The sequence below is a fragment of the Rousettus aegyptiacus genome, unplaced genomic scaffold (assembly GCF_014176215.1).
Source record: "Rousettus aegyptiacus isolate mRouAeg1 unplaced genomic scaffold, mRouAeg1.p scaffold_m13_p_8, whole genome shotgun sequence".
Taxonomy (NCBI): domain Eukaryota; kingdom Metazoa; phylum Chordata; class Mammalia; order Chiroptera; family Pteropodidae; genus Rousettus; species Rousettus aegyptiacus.
The window spans coordinates 106,945,603-106,973,372 of record NW_023416311.1 but is presented as its reverse complement, the minus strand read 5'-3'; the positions used below and the strand labels follow the sequence as shown (position 1 = coordinate 106,973,372).

General features: G+C 45.9%; 1 protein-coding gene across 4 annotated transcripts in view; it reads right to left on the bottom strand.

Annotated features, from left to right (window-relative positions):
- CTNND2 (catenin delta 2) overlaps positions 1 to 27,770 on the bottom strand; it is a 751,200-nt gene that overhangs the window by 300,112 nt on the left and 423,318 nt on the right. For all 4 annotated transcript variants that reach the window (XM_036225698.1, XM_036225697.1, XM_016163669.2 and 1 more), the window contains 2 exons: positions 26,273 to 26,840; positions 5,270 to 5,464 (listed from right to left, as the gene is read on the bottom strand). In XM_036225698.1, coding sequence (XP_036081591.1) covers positions 5,270 to 5,464; positions 26,273 to 26,840 — 763 coding nt within the window. The remainder of the gene's footprint in view (positions 1 to 5,269; positions 5,465 to 26,272; positions 26,841 to 27,770) is intronic.

Here is a 27,770-nt window from a genome sequence, read left to right as displayed (position 1 = left end):
ACTTTGTCTCCATGACTATTTCGTGTCTGTCTGGTTGGTTGTACTTCTTAATCCCTTCGCCCTTTTTTCACCGTCCCTATCGAAAAGTAAATAAACTTTTTATTTACACCATCTGAGATGAGTTAACACAGGCAAGCAACTGGGAGCAATTCTTAGTTGAAAGACATTTATTAAAAATTTCCAATTGGGTAACGACGTGCCCCTGACTTTTTAGATCAAAAAGGCAAAACTTTTAACGAAGAAATTAGGGAGGTCCTACTTTGACTTGCTCTAATGAGAAGCAATCATGTTCACAGTTTGAAGTAACAGCATTTCATGAGCAATAAACTACTGGTATCCTCCATTTTTGTGGGCTCAGATGATTTTAATTGAAGATGTTATTTATATATTGTTGAAGAATCGTGATAATGTGATGACCATAAAGTTTCTATGTATTCCTTCTGTAACTTTACTAAGCACTGGTTATTACTGCAGAGAATTAAGGTTTTTTTAAAAAAAGTACTTTCTCTGTATGTGCAATATTTTCACCACGTTCTTCTCTTTTTATGAGGCAATACTTGTCAGTCTCATACTTAGTATGCTTTCTTCCTGCAACGTATCTGTGATAATTCACTCTTTATTACAAGCCGACACTTTCGTTATAGAAAGCTTGTTTTCTCCACTCACTTAGCATCGCATTTAACCAAAAGGAAATGCACGTGTCTATCATCACAGCAGACGTTGGCCATTTTCACTAGTTTTTCCTGAAAGATGTGTTTGGGGGCTGTCAGCGGTCAAGTGTTCATGTTAATCAAATGACTCCTAAGCTGACAGTCATTGATATATTTTGAGTTTAAAATAAAAAATCTGTGTTATTTAGTTTCTGCTTAATCGACTTTACTATAAGCAAATCCATGAGGTTCGCATATTCCTTGTCTGGCTGCATGCCCTGTATAAACTCCGGTTTTGACAAGTCTTAACCCAGATGAAAGGTATGTTTTATTTAAACAGACACCATAGCTGAAAGTGCCTCTTTAAATTTCCATCATGCAAGAAATAGAGCCCCAGACGTTGGGCTGACTGTCCTACAAAAGCGCGTGGGGATAGTCGAGCCACCATCCGGCTCCCTGGCCTACTTTTCCTGAGGCCGTTCACACGACCTTGCCTCCCTGACCAGGGCGAGGTCACTAACGGCGGCCAGCCTGTCTCTGTCTCCCTCTCTCTCTCCATGCATTCACTGGCTCTGCAAGAGAGGAGTGGCTGTCTGATCTGGGAGAAAGGACTCTCTGGGAAGCCCTGTTGACAAGGGACCATGCTGATTCAATGGTTTTACCTGAACCTGGCGGATTTTACCTTCTCTTAGGCTACCACTCTCTGGGGCCAGGATGCTGGCTTCTATGTCCACCTGGGCCCAGGGAGGCCAGAAGGCAGCCTTGGAGCCCACCCCCTGCCGCTGGGCCTGCATGGGGAAGAGGTCTGTGTTGGCTGCAGTGGCTGGGGTGCCTGAGCCTGAAGAATCGGAGACAGGAGATGCTTCAGGGATTGACCTGAAGGAACGCCAGGCTCTGGTCTGTTGCTTAGCAGCAGCAGAGAGAGAAGCCTGGTTGTTCAAGCCACTCAGCCACCAGCCTGAGCCGAAAGCCAGCGTCCCCTACACACACTTCCAGTCTAACAGGCCTCATAAGACCATGTCCTCTTTACCTAAGGAGTTCGGGTGTTTGCTCCGACCGTGGAAGCCTCCTGAAGGTGGTGCCCAGTGTGGCGTGAGTACGACACAAGGGGTGAGAAAAATGGCCCCCTGGATGTGGGAAAGTAATCTGACAACGCTTCTTTCTGACTTTTACCTGAAATAATTTAATAATACTGTCAAAGGAGTTCATCACCACCAAACCAGCATGAGGAAAGTTAGAGGGACTTCTTTAAAAAGAAGAAGGAAAAAAAGATAAAAAATGTGAATAATAAAAGAGTAATAACTACACATGTATTAACAATTGCTCTAAATATAAATGGATTAAATGCTCCTATCAAAAGACATAGGGTGGCTGAATGGATAACAAAACAAAACCCTAAATATATGCTGCCTACAAGAGACTCATTTCAGATTGAAGGACACACACAGACTGAACTAAAGAGACGAAAACAAACAGAAAAGCTGGGGTAGCAATATTAATACCAGATAAAATAGACTTTAAAACAAAGCCTATGAGAAGAGATGAAGAAGGACCCAGTAATCTCACTTCTGGTTATTTAGCTGGAAAAAAACCTCAAAACACTACTTCAAAGGGACATGGGAATTCATATGTTCATTACGGCATTATTTACAACAGCAAAGACATGAAAGCAACCTGGAAGTCCATCGATGGATGAACGGCTAAACAAGAGGTGGTCCATACACACAATGGAATATGACGCAACCATAACAAAGAATGAAATCTTGCCACCTGCAACAACATGGACGGACCTTTAGAGTACTGTGTTAAGCGGAGTAAGTCAGACATGGAAAGTCAAATGCAGTATGATTTCACTTACACGTGAAAAGAGCCAAACAAAACAGAAACTCAAAGACACAGGATGTTTTGATGGTCGCCAGATGGGAGGGGAGTTGGGGAGGTGGGCGAGAAAGGGGAAGGGATTTACAAAGTGGTAGTTATAAAACAGTCATGGGGATGGATGCAAAGTACAGCATGAAGAATATAGTCAATAATATTATAATAACTATGTATGATGTCAGAGGAGCACTAGAGTTATCAAGATGATTACTTTGTAAGTTATATAAATGTCTAATCGCTATGTTGTATACCTGAAACTAATATAATGTTGTATGCCAAATGTAACTGAAAAATAAAAAATGTTAAAAAGTAACAATGTACAATATGTATATAATTTATATGTAAAAGACATACACCCATATTAAAGACATTTCCACAGACATGTGGGTTCTGATAGAGAAGGTGCCTGGAGCTGCAGATTTAGCTGGGGAAGTGAACGAATTGGAAATGAAATAAAGTGAGTGTATAAACAGGGAGTAACCTGTGTGAGTACAGGGGAGATAGAGCTGTGGTTTTGTGCCTAGGAGCTGGAAAGAGGTGGCTTCTCCCATCACCCAGAGAGACCATTCAAGTGCTTTTGGAAATTTCTGTAGCGTTGCATAAATCAGCGTATTTCCTCAAAAGTGCCTCGAGTTCCAAGGTGCAGGCTAGGGTGAGTTTTGGACATCTGGCTGCCACATCTTTAGCAGTTCTCTGCGGGGGCAAACAGCTTTTCCCCTTTGGAAACGACACTTTGAAGTGTCCCCTTTAGAGGACACTGCTACCTTTCCTCATTGGAGGTGCCAATGAAAAACAGCCTTCCCTCATTCAGCACGGTTTTCCACGGATAGCTCTGAGCAGGGGTCGGCAAACTTTTTCTCTAATGGGCCAGAAAGCAAATATTCCCAGCTTTACCAACCACCTCGTCTCTGCCGTGACTACTCAGCTTGGCCACAGTGGCGCGAAATTTAAGGACGACACCCAATAAACGGCAGCGAACGAATGGGTGTGGCCATACGCCAAGAACTTTATTTGTGGACATGGAAACTTGAGCCCACATAAGTTTTAAATATCACGAAATCGTATCCATCCTTTGGCTGTGAACCACTTAAAAATGTAACGACCATTCTTAGCAGATGAGTGCTGGCGAAGCCGGTGGCCGGCTGGACGAGACCCCTGAGGCACAGTTTGCTGACCCCTGGCTCAGGGGAAATGCCACGGTTTTGTTTCCTAAAAGTGCGAATGTCTTCCCCTGTCTTGAGCTGACATAGATGAATGAAGTATTGTTTTCCTTACTGTAGCTGATTTTCATTAACCCCTAGAAATTTTTAACAAGACAATTCTATGAACAGATGAATATGGAACAGGGAATCAACAGAACCCCTTTTGTTGTCAGGTTTTATTCAAATTAGATACTGAACATCACGGAGGTTTTTATCTTTGTCTATTATAAGGGATGCATGGAAATGTAATTACCTTAGTTAATAATATGCAACAAACTCAATGTTAAAATAGCCCAGCCTCAGATGGGAGCGGAGGTGCAGGCTGATGGGTGAGGGAGATTCTGACAGAAGGATAAATGGGTCTTCTTTTTCATCCATGTATTATTACTATTGAACGGAATTTGTGATGTCAAAAATAAAATAAAGAGTACTTTGTGCCTCTGTTCCTACGATGCAGTGAAATCTTGAAATGTGAATATCAATAATCAACTATAAAAGCAACATAGCTGGCCTGGATTTCAAAACGTGTAATTTAGTATCATAATACAGTTTAACAAAATTGCTATGCTCTACTTCGGGGTAACTAGGAGTTACAACAGTCTTCAGACATAGGTACGCACAGAGCCCTGTGTGCCAAGTTCTGCACCAGAGACTCAGCCTCCCCATGCCTCGGCCCCTGTCCCGGGACCATGGAGCATTAGAAAGAGAGAGAGCCTACTGTCTGCAAGTCAGCTCCATAATAGTTTCTAAGTTTACTTCGCAATGCGAGGCTTTATAAGTGCAATTCTCGACATCTTCTTAATTATATCAATTTTGTAGTTAGGATGAGTGTTCTCCAGCACATTTCACCATGACATTTGACCAGTTATTTTGCAAATGGCTATTTGTTCTTGAGAAATACTTGTCTTTCATCATGTGGCCTATGGTGGTGTTCAATTCAAAATATATGTTGAATCCGGGAGAACAATAAAGTTGATTGAACCATATTCAATGGCCACTATCCTACCTTTAAATAATAATTTCCTATGATTTAACCTCATAGTGTGCATGAAATAATGTACAAAATATGCTACCTCTTTTAGTAAATATGTTTTCCCCAAGCTTGCCAAATAAGTATATCATTAAAAAACGCTTACCAACATTAGGCATAAGCCTATTACGTCCCGTATAATCACTGTGTTTTCTTGGAATACATATGTTCATTAAAAGCATTAATAACGATGCACAAAAAATTAGCGCTGTTTCCTTCAATTCGCCTGTTTGACAAAATAAGGTTCCAACCCCCACGGTCCTTCTTCCATTCACAATATACTCGGGGAGCTAAAATGGTGTCAGATTGGTTTCTGTCACCATCGGGGCAGACACTGATGACAGAGGAGGCCATCACGCTTGTGGGGAGAGAGGTCACACACTCACACACTCACTCACACACTCACACACACACATCCCTTTCACAAGGGAGCGTTACATTGAGCCCACATCTGTGCCCGCTCCCCCTCCCCACCGGACAGGCCCCCGAGTGGGGTCCCGAACACTCACCTGTGCTCGTGCGGTAGGTGCCGGTGTGCGCTGGCGGCAGAGGGTCCCCCTGGCTCTGGCTAAGACTCCTCATAGGAGGCTTCTGGTAGACGCGGTCTTCATAGATGGGGTCTATGTGGTGCTCAGGTGACTGCAGAGCCCGCAGCTCGGGGCCCAGGTGGCCGTGCTGGCTGCTGTACGAGGCCCGGGACCCAGCTGAAACAAAACGACAGGAGACGTGAAGGCCTGGCCCCCGTGAGAACAGAACTGGTTTTCTTTTATTCATGATGTATTTGATTTTTTTTGGGGGGGAGGGGAGGAGGGGAGACAGAAATGTTTAAAATCTGCAGAAAATCAAATGAACACCACAAATGGCAGCAGTACGTCAAGCTAACCAGCTTGTCGGCATCACCTGGCTGCCTCGCTTTGCTCCCAGACCCGATCTCCCCAGAAGGTGGATAGCGATTCTGAGAGAAATCCACGCAGAACGGGGCCCATGAAACGTCCCTGTGCTCAGCCTAACGAACGTCACATGCTTCTGCTCTCAAGGGATCAGGCAGAGTCAAACCTAAGACACTGTCCCACGGTCCTTGCATGGTCAGTTTTACCACAGAAACGGTTAAAGTCAGGAGCAAATGAAGAAGCCATGATGATGGAAAGCCACCCCGATACCGTTCCTGAAAAGTGAACCCGTCTGTCCCCGTCAGATCTTTCCTGGCCATGAACAAACGGAAATGTTCAGACTTAACAACAGTCTAAGTCCCCGAGAGAGGCGGATTTTAAAGTGTTTTCCAGCGGCATTTTCTTGTACTCTTACCCTCCGAATCAGAACATCTGCATTTACAGTCCACCGTCCTCTGCTAAAGGGATAAATGGCTGTCAATAATGGGTTGAGTTTACGAGTCGAGGCTATACATCACTCTCCTGGTGGATGAGGTGGAACTCCTTTTCCATGGCATTTTGTCGCACAGAGGTGCGGCTTCGAAGCAATGCCGTGGGCTAGGGAACTTCTGCACAAGGGGCAGCACAATCTGACCAGCGCTAAGAGGCGGAGTTGGCACGGCGAAAAGAAAACGTTGCCTGAGAGCCAGGACCAGAATCACAGGCGCAGAACCATCTCTACGGGGGCGGATGGGGCGGCAGGCGCCCAGGGACAATGCGGGCCAAGGGGCGCCGAGCAGAGAAGATTACCCAGCAGTGTGAGTGAGGAACGCACAGGAACCTCAGGGCGCTGCAGCCCCAATGCTAACGCCACAGGGCATGCTAGGAGCTAGCGACTGCCTGGCTTTCGACAGGCCCCATGCAGAGCCCCCATTTAGCCCCCAGCCGAAAGCAACAGGGGCCTGGAGCCCCTTCATTTTGGTGCTGTTTGTGGACAGCTTTACCTCTGTTCTGCTGGTCCGTGGCCTTCACTGGTGGCCGCTTTAAAGGCCAAATCATCAATGGTCGATGACTACGCTCCTCCCTCATGATCCCCTAACCACAAGGATTTTATTTAATATTCGTGCCTAGTATACTTGAGGAAGATGCCATTCAAAAGCTCTGAAATTGCCAACAGATAAGTGTCTTACTGATATATTTACACAGGCTGCTTTAAATGTAAATGAACAGAAAACAGGATTTTTGAATGACTGCAGCATTGCTGAGAATTCCATGAATTAAGTGAATGAAAATCACTGAATGTTTTGAGGAATGAGCACGACAGGCGAGCTCCTTACCTTTCCCTTCTCTAGTAATTAAATTGATCTTGATTTAGAGTGTTCAGATGAATGATAGGTCCAAAATAACCAGTTTACATTATTAGGTCCCTTGCATCTAATTTATCACATGCCAACAGCACACTAAATGTTATCTCGTGCTTATTTTCCAGGAATATATTTTAAGTATGTTATTCCCGGAGTTCCTGCTGTCAGTTCTTCCTGCTTCTTGAGGTTTTGATACTATTGCCAAGGACTTCAAGTACAGATGCAAGAGAACAGTCCTTTTACTAGACCCTTGAATAATGTGGGGCTTAGGGGCACTGGTCCCCCATGTGGTTGAAGATCCTTATGTAACTTTTGACTCCCCACAACCTAACTGCTAGTAGCCTACTGTTGACCAGAAAGAAGCTTACCAATAACTTAAACAGTGATTACGTTTCAGGTACTATATGCTGTATTAATAAAATAAGCTAACAAAAAGAATATGTCATTAAAAATAGTTATAGTACTGTATTTAACAATACTATAAGTTTTTATCATCTGTTTACAAGATGAAAAAAAATCGATGTATAAGTAGACCTGCATAGCTCAAACTCGTGATGTCTAAGAGTTAACAGTACATCCAAATGTTGTATGGTTAAATAAAAGTCATCCATCACTGGCAGACTTAGAGCTGTAAATTCATCACCATTCCATGATTCTCAGTCTCTGAAAACATCTAAGGATGAGGAATGAAAAAGACCTGCTGGTCCTTCAAGTGGTGACATGAGCCCAGGGCATGTGTGAAAATCCTCTTAGTGCGAGCATTTACCAGGCAGGAGGAACTTGTTATCAGTATACTTGACCAATGGTCGAAGGCAGGGATAAGTAGCTTAAGATAAGGTCTACCTCTGTGGATATCGCACGTTTCATGTGCTGATATTAATAAAAAATATAATAGAATTATTCAATATTTGAAAAGTATATTATGCTCTTTTATTAGCACGTTCTTGATAAAACTATAAGTTCATAGTGTTTCCCTATGGAATCCTTTATGCAAAATACATCTGCATAGTTAAGCATTATGCACAGTGCTGAATGAGACAAAGCTTTCAAAAAGGAGTACTGTTTATACGACTCCTTTTTATCCGTTGTGATCAAGCTTCAATTGCTCACGGGCGGGCACAGCTATGGGCAAGAGAAACTTAGAGAACTAAGAGAGAAGAGAGAGGCAAGGGATCAAAGGTTAAGTGCAAGTTTTGGGGTTCCCGCTTTCTACCCCTCCTGCTCAAGAACGAACGTTCAAGACCCATATAACAGACCTATTTTATTTTATTTGGGGCCATTCCAAGAAAATCCTCACACACTCTCTTCTGGGAATAGGCTCCACTCCAAAATATCACGAGATGGTGTATATATTTGCTAATTCAAAGAAAAAATAAATCTGTGACTTTGTCCAAAATGTCACAGATGTGAAGGGCAATCGCGTTGACGGAGAACAATCGTGAGAGCCTCGCCTTGACCAAGCTCAGGGCTCAGAATGGCAGCATGACCAAGCGCAATGGAAAAAGCGGTGGGCCAGAGAGAAAAGGGAGAGCAGACCCCTCTGAAAAGGTCCCCCGCCACTGCGGACAGGGGCCACGCGAGAGTGACGCCTGTGTCCACGGGGCACTTTCGGACAGGTTTCTGCAACGATGCTTACGGCATCCAAAGTCAACATGCTGATGCTGTCACGTGGTTCTACTCTTCCTGCTTAGCTCTTCACAAGACAAAGTTTGGCTCTCAGGAGCTCAGGCGCTGGCCATTCTCATCTATGAAGTTTCTGAAATCAGTGGGTCTGAAGACCCGCATCTGAGACATGAATACTCAGCTGACAGGCGGAGAGGTTGTGGCTCGGAGGGCCAAAGGGTCGTGTAATAGCCCCACGGGTACTCCGTGCAGGCCACACCTCCTGTAGGCCCAGGAGCCCTGGAGGACAGAGGAGAACTGACTGATGGGGAACTAGGCCTGAGACAGGGGCTGAACGAGAGCTATCATTTGTCATAAAATGTCAGTCACCTGCTCACGACTGCTGGGACAGACCTGAGTACTCAGGTGGCTCAGCACCCAAGCCACTCCTGGCCACTGAGCTGTGGCTCTGGTGGTGGGAGGAGACAGAAAAAGGTTCAGTCCTGTGGCACAGAGCAGGGTATGGGCTCCAAGGGCTGAGAGGGCTGGGCGGGCTGGACCACTGGAAGGGGGGGTGGGCACTAGACCCCGGACATCCCCTGCTTCTGTGTAGACACCTGCACTTCAGAACCACCATTCACAAGGCAACGCCTATGCAGAAGCTGGACGTCATGGCTCTCCACCAAATTCTGCACATTCGAGGTGGCTGTACAAGCACAGATGTATAATGTCTGAAGTAAAAAGATATAGCACCTCAAGTAGTCATTCTGTTGCTGTTTCTTGAGTCAATTTTGCCCAGACAACCTGAAATAAGAAGACACGATTTGGGCCCCAGATCTATATCTCACCAGGTGGGTGAATAAAGACAAGTCACTGAACCTCTCTGAGCCCCCGATGCCTTGTGGAAAAATACAGATGGTAACAAATGCATCTGGACAGCATGAGATTGTGGGAGGCTCCAGATGAGACCAGTCATGTATGAAAATGCTCTCCAACTGCCAAAACTACCTAAGGTAAATATTCTCATATCATTCAATCTTAGAATCGAGAAATTATGTTATCTCATAAAAGCACGCCTTTTGATTTAAATAAAACATGCTTAATATCAATTATCAAAATATCAAAAAACAACTTAGAGATTTGATTGTGAAATAGTATAAATGATCGCATTTTGATAATTTGGGAAAATATTGCAAAATATAAATTTTACTGTTTTATTTTCTTTAAAAGTTTAGTGTTGCTTGGTAATGGGTAACTGCAAAGAATGCAGGAATGAATAAAGTCCAAAAGACAAAGAAGTGTTAAAATACCCAAGAAAAGGCGGAATCCTTTTTAAAAAGCGATATGGCATAAATTAAACCTGCAAATGGAAGATAACAAGCATTTGCTAATCCAGGAGGAAGCCTGCGACAGACCAGAGGGAGGGTATGACATGGAAAACGATTATGTAGCTCAAACTGCTGCTTGTCTCATCCTCCACACCACATTTTCACTGGGCCGGAGAATCCAACAGGCTCTGTTTTCCTCAGACCAACAATAAGCAACATTTATCATTTTTCACCTGACTGGCGATATGCAATATTTATCATGTTTAGACTGATGTGTAAATGTCTACAAGCTAGATTTTACATAGATCATCTCTATGTACCAGCTGATCCATATTGGTCAATATAGTCATTCATTTGATACATATGAACATCCGGGTAATCTCTAGGAGTTGAGGTGCTTAAGACAGACCAGGGTAAGGGAGAGCAGACAAGGTGTCGGAGGGTATGCTGTTTGGATGGGGGGTGGGGTGGTTGGTCAAGAGGTTCTTTTCTTTTTTTAATGCGTACAGCACCTGGTCTTCCTAGGTGGTCTCCCGTCCAAGTACTAACCAGGCCCAACTCTGCTTAGCTTCCAAGGCACGTTCAAGGGTGGCATAGCCGTAGATAAGAAGTTCTTTTGAGCATCTGACATTTCATAAGGCCGGAGGAAGGCCCTGAGCAGGAAGACCCCAGCGTCTCAGCTGAATGGAACCAACAGCCAGAGCAGAGGCCTTCTGCAGGGGATTAGCGTGCTTGTATTTACAGATGTGATTTTATTAGTATCTATTTAATCCACATTGTGTTTTAAAAGAAATGCAAGTTAGTACGTGAACTTTTTACGAATTCATATTATAATCGATTGTAAAAACTAAAAGATATTTTAACTCGAAAGCACTTGAAATAGTCAACAGATCACACATAAATTCATGAGAATTGCATGAGTGAAGACTCGGCTTAAATATGCATATATACTTTTTGCATTTTGAGTTTTCATTCCTTAGAACATGATTAATTCTCAAATCTTTGTTTATTCCCTAAAGAATCTTCCGGGGTGGGGCTCTTTGAAATGCTGATTCCTAAACACAACCCCCCAAAAGATTTGGGCTTGGCCCAGTCCTTCCTAGCTGGGCGTGGTAATGGGTACCTCACCATGCCTCATAATTCTAGCAGGGATCAGAATTAGAACCTGCCTGTCCTCAGCAGAGAGAGAGGTGATAGGCACATTTAAAAGAAAGAATATCTAATGCATTACAACCCCCATGTTATCATTTCTTGCTTTCTTCAAATAATATCATTTACTACCACGCTATGCCAAATTACTGAATAGAATGAAGCAAATTCATTCTTTTTTTTTTCATCAGGACTCATTCACGTTCTTTCGTTTCTATGCTATATAATTTATGACTCTCTAATTTAATGCAAATTCACTTGCTTTTGCATGCGAAGAACACGTTTGCACGCTTCCATTTGGAGACATCGATATTAGGTTCTTATGACAAACTGCCACTGATCTGGTTACTTAAATTTGAGAGCCAGTTTCCAACGCTCATTTGCAAAGAAAGGGAAGGAGGGAAAGAAGAGCCTGACAGACACAGCCCTCACTGGGCCAGAGCAGGCAGCAGACTTGGCATGTCTGCGAACAGGTGGCAGAGACAAGTGCTTGCATTTGCGATAAAGAGCTGTCTTCAGAAGAGCTATCCACTCCCTGTGCCATGAAGGAAAATCTGAAGTAAACATCTAGCAATTCGGGTTTTTACAAACGTTTGCAAAGTTCACGCACTGATAATTTAGTAGCGACACTACATCTTCGAAGGGAGAAACAACTTTTAAAGAGAAGGGTGGTGCCTGGAACGGAAGCAGGATTCCCCCTTGCAAATGCCCCCCACCTGCAACGCTCTGATTTCAGCAGTATGCGCTCTGCTGGCGTCACTAAGCACCGTGACCAGGTAGCACGACCTGTGCGAGCTGGGGGCCTTCGCTCTGCGGTAGTTTGTGGCCCGAAAATATTTTGTGGAATCTGAACTTCTTAAAAAGTCTGGTTTGATATATGTTATCATTAAACGCGAGGGTAAAAAAATGACATCGGCAAATAAACCCTTTTAGAAATACTGGAGGTAACTGAGTTTTGGTTAACATCGTCATAACACAAACGTAGGCTAAGTTGCTGAGAGATGCAAATGCTACAACTTAGATCTGAGGGGTACTTCACCATAATATTTATTTACTTTACTCTTGATTTTTGCTTTTGACTAAAAGTTCCAAAATCTACTTCCTACTCCTATGCTAATTCAGTACTTAAAAGACCCCAAAATATCTCCTGTGTTCCTGTGTCCAGACCATGCACTAATTTTAATTGGCGAATGATCATTATTCATTGAATTAGTTTGACATTTTATCTCATGTATTAATGAATGTTAAAGTACATGGACACATTTTCTATGTAGGCTATGAATGATATTTCAGCCTCATGTTTAGAAGGGAGATTACTAATTCATCTATATTGAATGATAAAACCAACCAAAGCCTAATAATAACAGTGTAACAGGCCACGTGATATCAAAGGATACTTTGATAAGTCTGTTTCGGAAGGTAAAAAACGCCCTCCTGTTTCATCGACTTCATAAATGCTAGATTTTCATTTATTACGCCAACTTACTACAGCTTCTCTGTTATCACAAATAACTTGAATGTTCACGCCATCTCTGGCAATGCACGAAACACATAAGGATTTTTTTTCCCTGTATCTTGGCTGATGAGGTTTCCAACATACTTAACTGCAATTATGAAACCTTACCACACTTTCTACCCAATGAATACTATAATCTCGTGGGACTCGAATATGTTCCAGCAAGAAGAATTTCAAAGCCGAAATCGCTGGCCAGGCTGTAACAATAAGTGTGCCATGTGACGGTGACCTTGATAAAAGCACACACCCCTTATGGCTGTATTTTCTCTCTAACCACAAGCATTTCTCCCCAAGCTGTTGGGAAAACAGGGTTCCTTTGTTCAGGCCCTTTTGTGACGGGCAAGCACGTGGAAGTAATGAGACGGTGGTAATGAAGTAGAACGAGCCGTGTGGGGTCTGGTACCCTTGCATTCTTGGGAGGGGCCGCTGCCATTTTTATTTTCAAAGGTCACGTGGCTTCATATCTACAGCACAGTGAATGGTCTACTGTGTCTCAACCCACACACAACTCCCAGTTACAAAAAGAGCCTGTGGAAACCTACTTGTCTAAGATGGTTCTGGTACTAGTGAAACACACGAGGTGCTTTTGATATCTTCCCTGAGAGAACGGCAGGAGAGAGTAGCTCTGAAGGTACCGGCCACGTAATTTGGTGTTTCTCCAAATGCCATGTGCGTGGGAGTGCAGGAGTCCCCTGATTAACATTCAGGTTCTGACGCAATAGGTTCAGGGAACGGCCCATTGTTCTGCATTTTTAACAAGTTCTCAGGTCATGTCTGCTTTCCTGGATCAAGTGAGGGTGGGGTCGTTGCAGTGACAATCGTGCATCCCGTGGATTCTTAGGAGCCATTCTAAAAGTAACTTCATTATAATCATAATCATTCAAGTGACAGTATGGCCTGAAGCTGGTGGAAGGACTCCCAGGCGGACTCACCCCAGGTCCTTCCCAGCTGAGCCGGGGCAGGGTAAGAAACTGGGAGGGAGAAAATTCTGAATTGTAAAATATTTGGACAGAAGGGCAACAGAAATTGATTTCAGGCTTGTAATGAAAGTCTTTCGACATTAACTTGTAAGAAAGTGTTATCTGTGAGTGTTACTTTGGACCTGGGAGAAGCCACCTAGGTCAATCTGTTCCCAAGCCTGCCTCCTCCTGGGGTCGGCTTTAAGCTGCAGCATCCTTGAGTGGGAAGGACCAGGAGCGTGGTGGCTACCACTCCCTTCTCAGAGTCCTCATTAACTGACACAGAGCGATCTATGATTCGGTGCTTTATTAATGAGTCGCTCACCAGAGTTTTTAAGGGCCAGTCTCGCATTCACACAGATACTCTCCTTTATCAACAAGGCGGACGAAATGCAGTGAGCGTCATCTTGTTTCTCAACAGCTGCTTCTCAATGCCCCATCAGTGCGATCCTGGAACGTGCATCTGGAGTCTGGCTTCGGACCTAATTGCTATGGATAATTATGGATATTTCCATGGAAAGAATCCAGAACCAGGTGCTCTTGACTCAACTTTTTTGTTATACTGAGATGCAAGGCAGGATTGACAGACAGGCTTTGGCTCCAAGGGACCAGAAGTCTCTGTCCTGAAATACTGACTGCCATAGGAACTGAAGCTAAGCGTTTAGTTTTGTGTGTGTGGTTCGGGCCAGCAAAGGGGCACAGATGAAATTCTCAGGGTTTGGACAAGGAGAAGTTTTACCAGACTAAACTTGGCTTAAGTATGCAGTTTCCTCCATAAATCGGTTCACAATTTTGAAAAAATAAGTGAACTAAGATGCTTTGCTTTCAGCATCTTAAACATGGGCCTCTTGACTCGGATTATATTAGATACGCCATACGTAAGCGGCACAAGTTTCTTTTCAAAAGTTATCTTCTGAAATGCAAACTTAAGATGTATTTTCACTGAATCATTTTTCTACTGCTCTCTGTGTTTCATCAACACTCAGAGAGTGGCCCTGGTGATAATTCCAGAAGAATAAGACACCATTAATCCTCAACATAATTTACAGGGGAAAAACGGCATCATAGATTAGTCGTTCTCTATATATTTACATGTTAAAATTCTTTATATCAACACTACTAAATTTTTATTATCTCATTCAACATCATTTTGGCACATAAAAACGTTTGAGAGAAATTTTGTGGTGAAATAAGCAAATAAATTTTTTTTCCTTGATTCTTTGCTGGTTAAAAGCTTGTGTGTGTGTGTGTGTGTGTGTGTGTGTGTGTGTGTGTGTATTTTAAAATCAAATCAGTAATTTAATTATATGCAAATAATTATTCAAATACAAGTTATACTTATGAAAACATGAATTCTCTGATATAACGCACCATTGATGAGCCTGATGTATAGTTATAATTCTCCCACCCCATTTTTCATCTGTCTTTTCCCTTTTTGTCTTTATTCAAAGAAGTCACCACCAAGCCACCAGCTGGTGTGGTGCGGTAGTGATGTTGGTGATGTTTTTCTAGAACAGACATCCATTCGTGTTGATTCTGCCGGTGCAAAGCAAATGCTACATATTTGCCAGAAAGCTGGCCGTCAAGGGGAAAGGGGATGTTCGTGGCCCTGTCAACAACAACCAGATAACTGAGTTGGTCACAGAGGGGGCTGTGGCATTATCTGCCTCTAACCAGCAGAGCTTCGGACCCGAATGGATACCCGTGTGTGTGTGCATGCCTCTGAATGCGGGCGTGAGTATTATTTTTTGTTCTAGAGAGAAACGCACACTGCCTTCTCTTCTCTACATCAATTATTAAAAAGAAGGCTTTCTTGTAGGAGGGATTCTGACTTCGCACACATGCTATCTGTCCATTCCGGGGGAGCTAAGGTTGCAGAAACATCGGGAAATACAGATGCCAGCTGAGGCTCAGTGTGACGTCCCTTCTCTAATGACTGCCTAGGAAGCTGAACAGGAAAAGTCATCACTCTCAAGTCTCTTGGAAGATGCTTACATAGCAAGCAGAAATTGCAGGGGCCGCTCAAGTCCATTTGGTCAAAGTCGTCCATGGTTTTCTGTGGGTCCCCTTTGCTGCCCAGTCTCTACCCGCGGACTCCCCGGTATGGAGACGGCATATGACAGGCACCGTCTGTTTCCACGACCGGTCTCTCACGCACCTACTTCTTGTAACGTCTAGAGCGACACAGGGAGCCGGCGGGCTGCACAGCTGAGCCGATGCCATTCTGGCAGGCTGCCTGGGCCTCTGTGCATCCTGCGGCCGAGCCCTGAACACACACGGCCACTTTCCCAAGACTGGGGAGGCCCAGACGCGACGCGGCGGGCGCTTTATCGTCTAGATTTCCAGCACCCACGGAGCCAAGTCTTCCCAGTAGGTGTGGGTCGCTTTGTGAGGTTTCGCTCACTTCGGGGAGAACCTGGTATCTCCGTGTTCATGCTTCTCTCCGCACTACGCGTGACTTCCGGTTATCCGTGGGATGTATCGCTTTCACCCGCTAGTTAATTTCCAATAGTCAAGTCAAAAATATTTGTTGAGTATCTACTAGAGGAGGCATGGTGGGAAGTTCTGAAATATGCGAGGTTTCAGCGGCCCCCACGGAGACTATATGTCCCCTGTGGTCAAATGCCCTTCCGCCACTGATTGTAGGAAAACTCAGGTTACTTTCGTCTTTGTGCCAAAGTCAGTGCTTTGATAATAAACAGCACAATATGTACAAATAGATCCATTTGGGATTAGCCTTCAGAGGTTTTAGACTTTTTACAGCAATGTAAAGTTTTATACATATATATATACATATGTATATATATATAAAGATATACATATATACAGATATATGTATGTGTGTAATTTTGTCATATATTTAAAAATATATATAAGCAAAAATTATACATATTATATAAAATATATAATGCTGTGTCACTTGAACTAAATATATGACACATAATTTTATAGTAAAAGTTATAAAATGTACCTTGGTTAAATACAGTGGTGAGAGGAATTCTGATAACAGGCTTGGTTGCGAATTAACTCCATTTTGAGAGATTTTCAGTTATTAATTATTTAAGTTTATTTGTGCATCTACTAGAATAGCTTGTCTCCACATAATCCCTGTTGCTCTGATAAAGATTTTAAAAAACATTTGAAAGCCTCGTGCTTACTAAGGCAGAGACGCTGGTTAGCTATAACCACTGAACTCACGCTAGAACTTACAGTCAGCAGCCAGCACGGAGGCCCTGTTTGCCCAAATCAACGCCTATGACCTCAAATGTGTGACACTGACCAAAGACCCGGGAATATTTTACCCTCAACACTCCCTGGACGTTACGTTTAAAGCAGGGAGCCTGGGAGTGGGAAAAACCCACACCGTGGGGTCGGACGCCAGCCAGGCTGTCCCCATCACTGGGTGGGGGTCTCGCGTCTTTCTCTCTGCCGAGACTCCCCATCTTATTCCCCCAACAGGCTGAGAATGATGTCACCTCAGGACCCTCACCTCAGGACATTCTCCGCCAGGCACACACTTGGCCCCTCTCTCCTTGCTTCAGGCGCCTGCTCCACTGAGGCTTTCTCATAGCTTCCTGGCCACCCCGGCCGGACAGCCCGGCCTCCCTTACTCTTCCTCCCTGCGCCTCATGTCACCATGTGACAGCATACCTTCGTCTGATGATAACCTCCGAAAGAGTGGGGGCTTTGGCATCTGCTGTTCTCGGCTGTGTGTTCAGCGCCTGGAAGGACCGCCTGGCGCCAAACAGGCGCTCGGCAAATACTTGTTGAGTTGAACCCAACTGTCCAAGGTCACAGAGCCAGTAAGTAATGGAAGCAAGACACGTACCCATGTCCTCAGGGCCATGCTCTTAACCACTGCCTCCTACACTGCGGAATTCAGCGCAGTGGACCACAATTCTTTCTTCTTTATCTGCAGGTCGATTTGCTTTCTTATTCTTGTTACTTGTTCTGCCCTTAGATAATTTCCCAGATTGTTTGGGGCTTATGGCAAGTTTAATGACTGTCGACATTCTCGTGCTGAGTCCCACTTTCCCTCGCTTGCTAGCCTGTGGCCCAGCTGTCTTTTTTTCCCCTTTGGGACTTCTCATTATCCTTGAACTTTATTCTAGTCGTACCCATTGTTTTCCAGGTACCACGTTTCCTCTTGTTTTATGTCCTTATTTAGCTAGAATAGATCCTCGACTGAAGTAATTTTCTAAGAAAGAGTGCATAGGAGACAGATTTTAGGAGTACTTACAAGATTTGAAACTATTCGAACCTCCCTGTACGGATGACGAATAATGTGGCTATGTATCGATATTGGGTTGAAAATCATCTCCCCCCAGAACTTCGAGATCATCACCATCTTGTTCTTTATCGCCCAGTGTCTCTACAGGAAGTCAGGTGGCATCTGCTTTGTGTCTCCCCAGAATTATTCTGTGGGTGCTTTAAAATTTCGTGATGCATATTTTCTATTCCAAGCACTATGAAAGCACAGGTCCTGTAGCTCCGAAATTTTTTTCTACATTAATTCATCGATAACATGCTTCCCTCAGTTTTCTTTCCGGGACTCTGGTTATATGTTAAATCTCCTGGATCTGTCCAAAGCTCTTCCTGCATTATTCTCACGTTTTCTGTATCTTCCCCTTACTGTCCTACCTTCCCCGTGATCTCATCGACTATTTTTCAGCCGTTCTATCAAACTGTTCATTTCAGTAGTTATATTTTTACGGTCTAGAAAAATATCTTTGTTCTTCGATCCTTTCCCATGTCATCCCGTTCTTACTTAATAAACACAAGATCTTCTTGAATCCTTCTCAGTATGGAACCTAAAGTTTTTGCTTGTTTCTTTCCATCTCTTCTATTCTGTAAACCATCTCTGTTTCTCCTGAGAGATAGTTAATTCTTCTGTTTTTTTTTTTTCATGCCATTTATTCTCCCCAATTCCTCAGTAATCCTCGCTAATTTATCGCATTTGAGAAAGAAAAGCCCGGCGGCTTCTTCTCCTACAATCCGGAGAAGTGTTTCCCACGGCGTGCTCCTGAATTAGAACTTGTGACAGGGAGGGAGGGCCACCCGTGCTGGCGGTTTCCTTTAAAATGAGAAGCGGGGGGCGGCCCCGAGCCTCCTGCCAGCCACCGGCCCGCACGCCTGTATGGAACGCAGGCCACGGGCGGCCGTAACCACAGCCTGAGCTTCTCAGACAGTTTGCTCCGTGCCCTCAGGAGCACCTGTGCGTGCCTCTCCTTAGAGCAGGTGCTGGCCGCGGGCACTGTGTCTGCAGGAGCGAGGGGTGGGAAGGTGTCCACCTTAGACGTCTCTCGGGCCCTGTCAGTGGACCCCTTCATCTTTAGCCTCACGTCTCTCTCCAAACCCCCAGCTCGGCTCCGACCCCTTAGCCTGTCCAAGAAGTCACCGAAGACAGCCCATCTGCCTCTGCCATGCTGACAGAGCAGATTCTGGGGAGAAACGTCTACATTTCGACTGCTTATCACTCCCATCTACAGAGTTCCTGAAAAGGTGGCCTGCTCGTCGCACCACTGACTGGCCTCTGGCCTCTGCGTTCTTGTCTCTTCTGTGATTTCATTCCCTGTGGTAATTCTGTATTTTTCAGAGGGTCTGAGATATACGGGAGGCGAATGAATGGACGGAGTATGCCATCTTGACCTGTTGTCCAAGATACATTTTCATTTTTCAAATTTACATTTTCCCGGTTAAAGCATGATCAAAATCATGTAAGTATCAATAATATCCGAGAGGCTTTGATAGAATTCTACATTAAAAAAACCACTTTGGACAAAGGAACAAAAAAGACCTGTTTAACCCATTTTAACTAGCAAGGTTACCATGTAGTAGGAAGGGAAGGGAAGGTATTAATTTCTGTGACTCAATAAAAAAGACATCGGGAAGGCCTTTGGGGCCACCTAGCATCTCAAATATTTAGTTCCAGAGGCAGCCACCAACTTACAGTCACGGGACATCAAAACGGCCTCTGCCAGCTGCAGCCTGATGTGGACACGACCGGCCAGAACCCAGACACCAACCTAACTGCGATGAGATGCTGTGTAAAGTGACTCTATGAGGGAATGCCTGATGGCCGTTTCCGAGAGTCCTGGGTCTCTGAGCACACGGAGGCTGTCGGCTGTGGAGCAGCAAGTGCAGACGAGGCTGGCTGGAGAGATTTCAGAATCCACACTCCCCGGAGGCAGCGCCTGGAGACGCCGGGCTTCCGTGGGGCCACTGGGATGAGGGTTCCCTGCCATAAAATGGGACCCCAGAATGCCAGGGGGCAAGAGGCTGACGGAGCAGTCAGTCACTTCGATGGTGAAAGCAGGAAAGGGCCAACGTGTGGGAACGGACCCGCACTCCCCAAGCCTGTCGGGGTGCAGATGTGAAGTTAGAGTCGATCAGAGCAGGAGGGTCTGAGGAGGGGGCCGGGGCTGAGGGGCATGGCCGGGGGGAATGCCATAGTTTCTGTGGTTGGGGAGGGGTCCAGTTCCCAAACAACACGGCGATGCCGGCTGAGAGTGAGACTTAACTAACCTCCGAAAGAAGGTCAAAGTGTTAATTGATTTCACATTCTAATGAATAAATCTAAACTAGATCCTCTTTTTTTTTTTTTACTTTAGGGTGAGCAGACAGTTCACTGATCACGTGGTTGTCGCCAGGCAGGGGACGATCACCTTCAGAAAACGCACTTTGGAGGCGCGGCGGCCGACAGGCACGGTGCTGTTCTCTGCCCATATCTCATGTGCTGTGTGTTAAACAAACCGGCCGTTATCTGAGGAGCCTTCACCTTTCCTTTGAGAACCTGACAGCAGAGGTCACAAAGCTTTTATCCCCGATGAGGCCTTTGTTCCTGTTTCTTTCCTGTATCGGGTGTACCCAGAAGCACGAGCGGGTCAGGGGATGGTGCTAAAATCTCCAAATATTCAAAATACTGCGTTTTATGTCCTTTTGGCAAGGCTGTGAGATGGATGCGCCTTGACCAAACTCCTCTCTATATTAAGTCAATTTTTACTGCAGTCATTGGTTAAAAAACCTACATTTAATCCATTTCATTTTTACCTCCAAATAAGCTTGTGAGGTTTGACTTGACTATATTTACAACTCAGATTTCTATTTTTAACAGGATTAATTTTGCTCTAAACCAGAAAATGAAACGATCATCTTATTTTCCTTACAAAAGTGAACTGGAATTGGTACTGGTAAAGTCACATTCTCTAGAATGCCGACATATTTTTGAGATAGTTTAGCTTTCTTCAAAATCGCTCGTCATTCAAATAAGTTGAAACCTTATATTGTATTTCTACATCCTTGAAGTTTTCTTCAATAAAACAAAATATGCTACCTCTACCTATATGTCATATATTTTTAGGAGGAAGGAGAAGTTGAACTCAAAATGATCTAGGTTCAAAGTGCATCCCTGTCATTTTCAGCCACGTGACACTGGGCAAGGCACTTGTCATCGGTAAGCCTCAGGTTCTCAATCTGTAGAACGTGGCTGAAAATTACAGCTGACTCATTAACTGGCTGGAGACTGCACGGGTCACAGTTTGCAAAGAGTCTGGCACAATGCGTGGGCATCTAGCAACTACTTTATATTGCGATGTTTTTTAACCTAATTTTATTCATCATGCATCGAAAAAGTAAATTTAACTTTAATATTATAAAATATAAAACTAAGCAACCTATCTGTCAGGAAAAAAAAGGAACAAAGTACTTATACCATTTATTTAACTTGCTTCCTAAACCACTTATAAATGTCTTATTTTAAAATAAGTGGGGGAAAGTTTTAATAACTAGATCTAGGAAGGGCTATTCCAAAGGCTTCCTAAGTGTTTCCTATTTTTTCATTGGAAATTCAACCTCCACACAGCCCCCCAGAATGAAGTTTCTAGCATGCAAATATGATCGGGGCACCCCTCTGCTGGAAGGATGAAATTACAAGCCTCTGATCGCTGATCTGCCCCCTTATCTCAACCTCCTCCATTCCCTTCCGGCTCAAGAAGGTCTGATGCACGGGTCCTCTCTACTCTCACCCCTCCCCCGCCCCAGACCCCTCAGCAACCATTTTTCACTACTTCCGTCTATACCGCATTTCTTAGTTCCATCTACACTGCTTAGCTCTGGAGCCACCACATTAAAGCAGCCTCCACAGCACACACATTTGATCCCCCCTGTAAGATGCCCCGCCCGCATGCTCCCATAGCAACCGACCTGTCTCACCCAAGCACTGGGTTTCAAACTGTCTAATCTTATACCCACTCCCAACTAGGTCTCTTGTCCCTCCCTCTCCTTTGTCTGCCCAACACAGAAACTGGCACGTTTTGGGGCTCAAGAGGCCTGCTTTATGTCTGAAGCAAAGCAAGAATGAGTGACTTCTTCCTTGCACATCCGAGTTAGTGTGGTAGGTATTATTAAATGATATAAGTTAATTTTTATTGAGACAGCCAATGTAGTAGTATTTTATATACATTTCCTCATTTACATCTGAAATTGTAAGTGTAGGTTGATGTTATTGTGATCGCCTAGAGGAGGGAGCAGCTTCCAGCGGATGAATCATGCACCCGACGTTAGGGACCCCCCAGCGGGGCAGAGCTGGGTTTCTACTTGGGCACCACTATACACTAAAAAGAGAGACAATTAAAAAGAAAAAGAAGAAAAAAAAATGTTCTAAGGGATCTTTGCACTCTGGTGACTCAATCTCTGAGAAATTACAGTGTTCTCGATTTAATCTGAAGCTGGAACTCTGAGATCTCTGGCCAGATTTTAGAAAGCTGGGCCATTGAGATAGATGATCTAGTATAAAACATGGATGTGGATGTGTGTGTGTGTGTGTGTTCTTTATCAAGAGCTCACTGCAGCTGATGACCTGACATCCTCAGACAGAACTAAATTTCTGGAAATGTTTGTAGCTAAGCGACTTCTTGGAAACACTTTCAGCCTCTAGTTTTTCTCCTCCCATTCTCTCTTGCCCACACCCGCCCACCTCGATCCCTTCCAGGAGCATCTTACTACTGTCCTTCACTGAAATTGCTCTTTCAAGGTACCAATGAGCACACGCTGCTACACCAATGTCATCGGAGAGCTTTCCTTAGTCTTGACTTCTCAATTGCACTGGTTGTAGTTACTGATCTTCTACCTTGAGACATGCTGTTCTCTTGGTTTCTAAGAGATGACATGGACCCATACTTTTGGCTTGTCTCTTTCTACATTGTGGGAGGCATCAGGGCTCAGTCCTTGGATGGCTTCTCTCCACACTCACTTCCTAGAAAATCTCTTCTAGACGCATGATCTTAAATGCCATCTCCCTGCTGAGGACTTCCTAATTCTCGTCTCCAGCCTGAGCTTCTCCCCTGGACCCTGACTTGCATATCCAATTGTCTACTTCACATGTGTATTTTGATTCTGACAGATAGACATCACATGTCCAGAATGAAGATCTTAATATTTACCAGCACTGTCCCCAAACCCAGCCAACTCTCTTTGCAGCCTGTCCCATTCTGGTCAGTGGTGACTCCATTCTTCTGGCTGTTGGCTCAGTGGCAACCTTGAGTCTTCCTTTTCTTATCATTATCATCTAGTCTATGAAAAAATCTTGTAGGCTCTAATACACACGCACACACACACACATACGCACGCACACACGCACGCACAAATCCAGAATTACACTACTTTTGATACCCTTCAATGCCACCATCCTGGGCGGCGCCACAACCATCTCCTGCTTAGGTCACTACGGTTACCTCCTAACTGCTTCTCCGGCCTTTGCCCTTGATCTCCTCCATATCTTCTCCACACAGCAGTCAGAGCGACCCTGCTGCAAAATAAATCAGGTTGTCCCACTCCTGGTGAAAGCCTCGGTGGCTCCCATGAGTTGAGCGTAGCCAGCATTCTTAAGATTCATCAAGACTCATAAGGCTTTCCCTGATCTAGCCTTCCGCCCCTACTCGGTGGTCACTTCGCTGACCTCATGTCATTTCCCCGCCGTTCTCCACCCGCCGGTTTCCTGGCCACTCTGCACACATATCAGAGACACGCCCATTCTGCCACCTTTTAAACCTCTTGTTCCTTCCCCTAGATATTAATACGGCCAACTCCCTCACCTCCTTCATGACCGACTCAAAAGTGTCCTGCTAATTAGAGCTTTCCCCGGTCACGCTACCAAAAATATTTATCTTGATGATGTTGTCTCCTCCATGTGAAATGAGGTCAAGGATATCGGTTGATGTTGATCACTACTGTATCCCCAGAGTCTACATCAGTGTCAGTGAATCAGAAGTGCTTAATAAATAATTATTGAATGAATCAATTCATTCAAAAGCGAAAGTCACTGTGTAATCCGTATTCACACATCCTAGCTATCAGTGACGAATCTCCAAAGTCGCGACTCTGAAAATCCAAAAGCTGTTTTTCAGTCTTGACTTTAACTGTGCTTTCCATTAGCAAGCCAGGTGGCTCCAAACTGTACAACGCTTGGCATGGTCTCGAGCACACAGATTTAGGTATGGAGTCCAGAAGCGCCAATAGATTCCTGAAACTCTCACAAACGGCAGAGTCTGTGCCCGTACGCCTTTCCCGGGCCATAGTTTCCTAATATCTAAATGGGGCATATGATCTCATGCAACTCAAGTATTTATGCAGAGTTATAAAACAATTTTAAACTCGAAACCACCAGCAGCTATCTGCATGAAAAAATCTTTACATGAATATTTAAAAATATGCATTTTAAACAAAGTTATTCGAACATGAAAAATGTTCTAGCTCTAAAATTAAGACTCTCCGACGGCAAGTTGATTTTTTTTTTTTTCCCCACCAGGTAGCGAAAACGAAATATGGCTGGAGAATTTGAGGAACAGGTGGAGACGGGGAGGGAGGTGAAGGCGCAAGGAATTTTGCTGACCGACCGCTGCTCTCTTTCTGGCCAAAGCCGGCACCTCTCCCCCATCCCCCGCAAGGCACACGCCGCACATCACATCGGAGCCTCAGAAACATTCGCTCCAGACACAGCACCCCACGTTTACTTTTACAGCCCCTTCCTAGATGCAGGATGCAAGGAGCCGTGGGGGCGCTCTCTCTGCCCTTTTGCACCCCTGGCCTCTCCCACACACCCACGTTCCCACTCCTACGAAGGGGACACAGTGGGACATGCACAAGTTCAGCAGGTGCCGTCGCTGAGTCGAAGACCTGGAAGCTGAGACTCCTGGATTCTTCCCCCAGGTCTGTACAGGAAATGAAACGGCCTTTGGCAAGTCCCGTGGACTCTCTGGGCCTCAGTTTCCTCTTTGTTGTGGTGGCTGGGAAGTGTCACGATGCTTCAGTTTCCCGCGAGCGCCACCATTTCCCCACTCCTTGACATGATCTAGTAACTCGTTTCATAAACTTGTAAAACGAAGTTTCCATATGTCTCCCAGCCCCGCCTCTCCAACCAGAATGCTTCTGGGCCCTGCCCTACAGATGTTTTGGAACTGGTGCGGGGCTGGCATTCATGACTGTCTACCTCCAAAATTCTATTAGAGAGAGAGAGAGAGAGAGAGAGAGAGAGAGAGAGAGAGAGAGAGAGAGAGAGAGACACTGGACAAGAATATCAGTTCCATTTCAGTAAACACATCCGGCAAAATTTGGGGGCAGCAGAAGTCCAGCCTGCACCCTATCACGTCAGGCCAGTCCACACCAGTAACTACCGTGTGGAATTAAAGACCCTTTAGACACCTGCCTCAGGTGTGCAACAGGTTCCTTTTTTATCCTATTTCTCTTCAGTCACCTATTTATGTCGAGAAAGGTAACGCAGGAGCGCAGCTTCTGTTACTAGAGCGACACAATCACCAAATACTTTCAGAAGAAGAAAAAACGTGCCAGTACATCCGGGTTAGCTGTCCCACGTTTTATGAGACAACACGTTAGTCTGCCAACCACGGAGTCCTGTTCAAGCCGAACACAGGGTCCCACCAGTGGAGTCACCAGCTCAGCCTGCTCTTTGATGGGCGAAGCAACCACAGACATGTCCCCTCCTCTGTACTGGCAGAGAAAAGCGGGGTTGCTCCCCCCAGCCCCAGCCCAGCCCAGCCCAGCCCAGCCCAGCCCAGCCCAGCCCCTCCGTCTGCATCATAAGCAGGCAACAGATTCAAGACTTCGTGATTCATTAGTTTTCCCCGCTGTTGGAATTCAACGGCAGGTATGGGGAGTCTGTTACTTTGCCCAGTGACTAAGTGGAGACAAAATACAATCAATTCCAGCCATAACAAAGTAGTAAAACTTCGAGGTGATGCATCACTGTAAAATTTTCACGACTATCGAAATCTGCGTAAATCGCATGCCTGCTCTGGGGAAATCTGTGACTTTCCTCCACAACTAAGTGTAGATAACTACAGGAGATCGTATAAATGCTGAGTTTGATTGGCTTTGACCTTTTTCTGGAAACAATCAACAGGTCTACATGATTCTCTATTAAATTTAAGTTAATTTTACGAATGTCCTCCGTCTTCCAATGGGAGAGACCAGAATGAGAGAGACCTCATGACTTTAAAAAAAAAAAAAAAAAAGTGGCATGTTTGAGTTTAGCTGCTAAGGTAACACGGAGGGGCGGGCGCCCTGGCATCCTCTACACCCCGCGGATTCTGGCCCCCGGCCCAGGGCCATGCCCAGCTGTGCACCTCCGTCCACCGTGCACGCCGCCGCCCCACAGCGCGCCCGGGCGCCCCCGTGGCGGAGCCGGGGAGCGCGGGCAGCGAGCCGTTTACCTGCCAGGCTGCCCGGCCTCTGGAGGGTGGCGGTGGCATACAGCTCCTGCGTGTGCTTGCTGTACTGCTCGGACGCGTGGACCAGGCGCTTGGTGGGCGACAGGGTGGCGTACGTGCCGATGGTGGAGCTCAGCTGGTGGATGGGCGAGGAGGAGATGGTGGACTGCACGGTGGGGGGCGAGGTCACGCGGATCGGGGACAGGCCGGCCGAGGACACGACGATGTTGATGGGCGAGCTGGTGCTGTAGGACTTGGCCAGGCGGCTGGGCGACTGCTTGGGCGAGGAGCCGCGCGGCGCGGCGTAGGCGGCGCCCTCGGGGCCCGCGCCGCCGCGCTGCAGCTTGGTGGGCGAGCCGCCCTGGGGCGCGGCCAGCGGGGAGCCCCCGCGCGGCGGCGCGGGCAGCGTGGAGCTGGAGTAGTAGAGCGCGGCGGCGGCGGCGGCGGCGGGCGGCGCGTCCGGCAGGTGGAAGGCGCTGCCCAGGCTGGGCGCGAACGGCTCCCGCGGCGGCGGCGGCGGCGGCGGCGCGGGCTCGGGCCCCGGCAGGTGCGCCGCGCGGCTCGTGGTGGCCTGTGCGCGGGAGAGCAGAGAACACGCGCGCTTAGCGGCGGAGCGCCCGGCCCCGCGCGGGCCCGCCCCCCGCGCCCCCGCGCCCCGCAGGTGCTTCCCGACTGGCAGAGAAAAGGGAGGAAAAGGGGAAAAAGAAAACCAGCGCGCCAAGGGCGGCCGGCAGGGGGACAGGCGCCGCCTCTGGCGCTTGGGACGGTCTCCCGCTCACACGGCTGCCGCGTTCCTGGACCAGCAGAAGCATCGCGTGAGTCTCATGAAGACTTTACTTTCTAAGGCCACCCCACCGGGCCACCGTGGTGCGCTGGAGGCCGATCACGCTGTTTTAGCTGTTTTACGAGAAATTCTGGCACTAAATCTTTTACTCCCTCAACCCCCACGTTCGCTTCATTGGATACAGTTTCAACGTCCCAAACTGGCCACGCTGCACACTCATCTGGAGAGCATCAAGAAGGAACATGCTTTCCTTGTAGGGTCCAATCTGCAGCTACTGTCGCGTTGATTTTTCTTTTTGGACAAGTTAACAGGAGGGAGAAATATTAAGTTGGAATAAATACACTTGGTCATTCGGGTTTTTGTTTTTTTAAAGCATTTCTAGAGGCATCAATTATAAAGGAAAAGACTAAAAAAAAGCCTCCCTTTTCTAGATTTTTGACGCCGGCCTCCGAATCTTTCAGCATCCCTCTGCTCTCTCCAGCTCGCTTTTAAGGGCCCCCTGCAGCTGCGTCTTCAAACTGAAAGCCAGTCGCCTCTCATTTATTTACAAGAACACAAAAGACAACAAGGGCTGGGGTGGAGACGGGTGGAGGGGAAAGCACTTCCCTTGAATCTTGTCCAGAGACAAATTTGCATTCGAATGAAAACTCTACTTTGTCAACCACTTCTCCGGGATCTTCCAGGCCCTCCCAGGGGAGCAGAAAGTTTTTTTTTTTT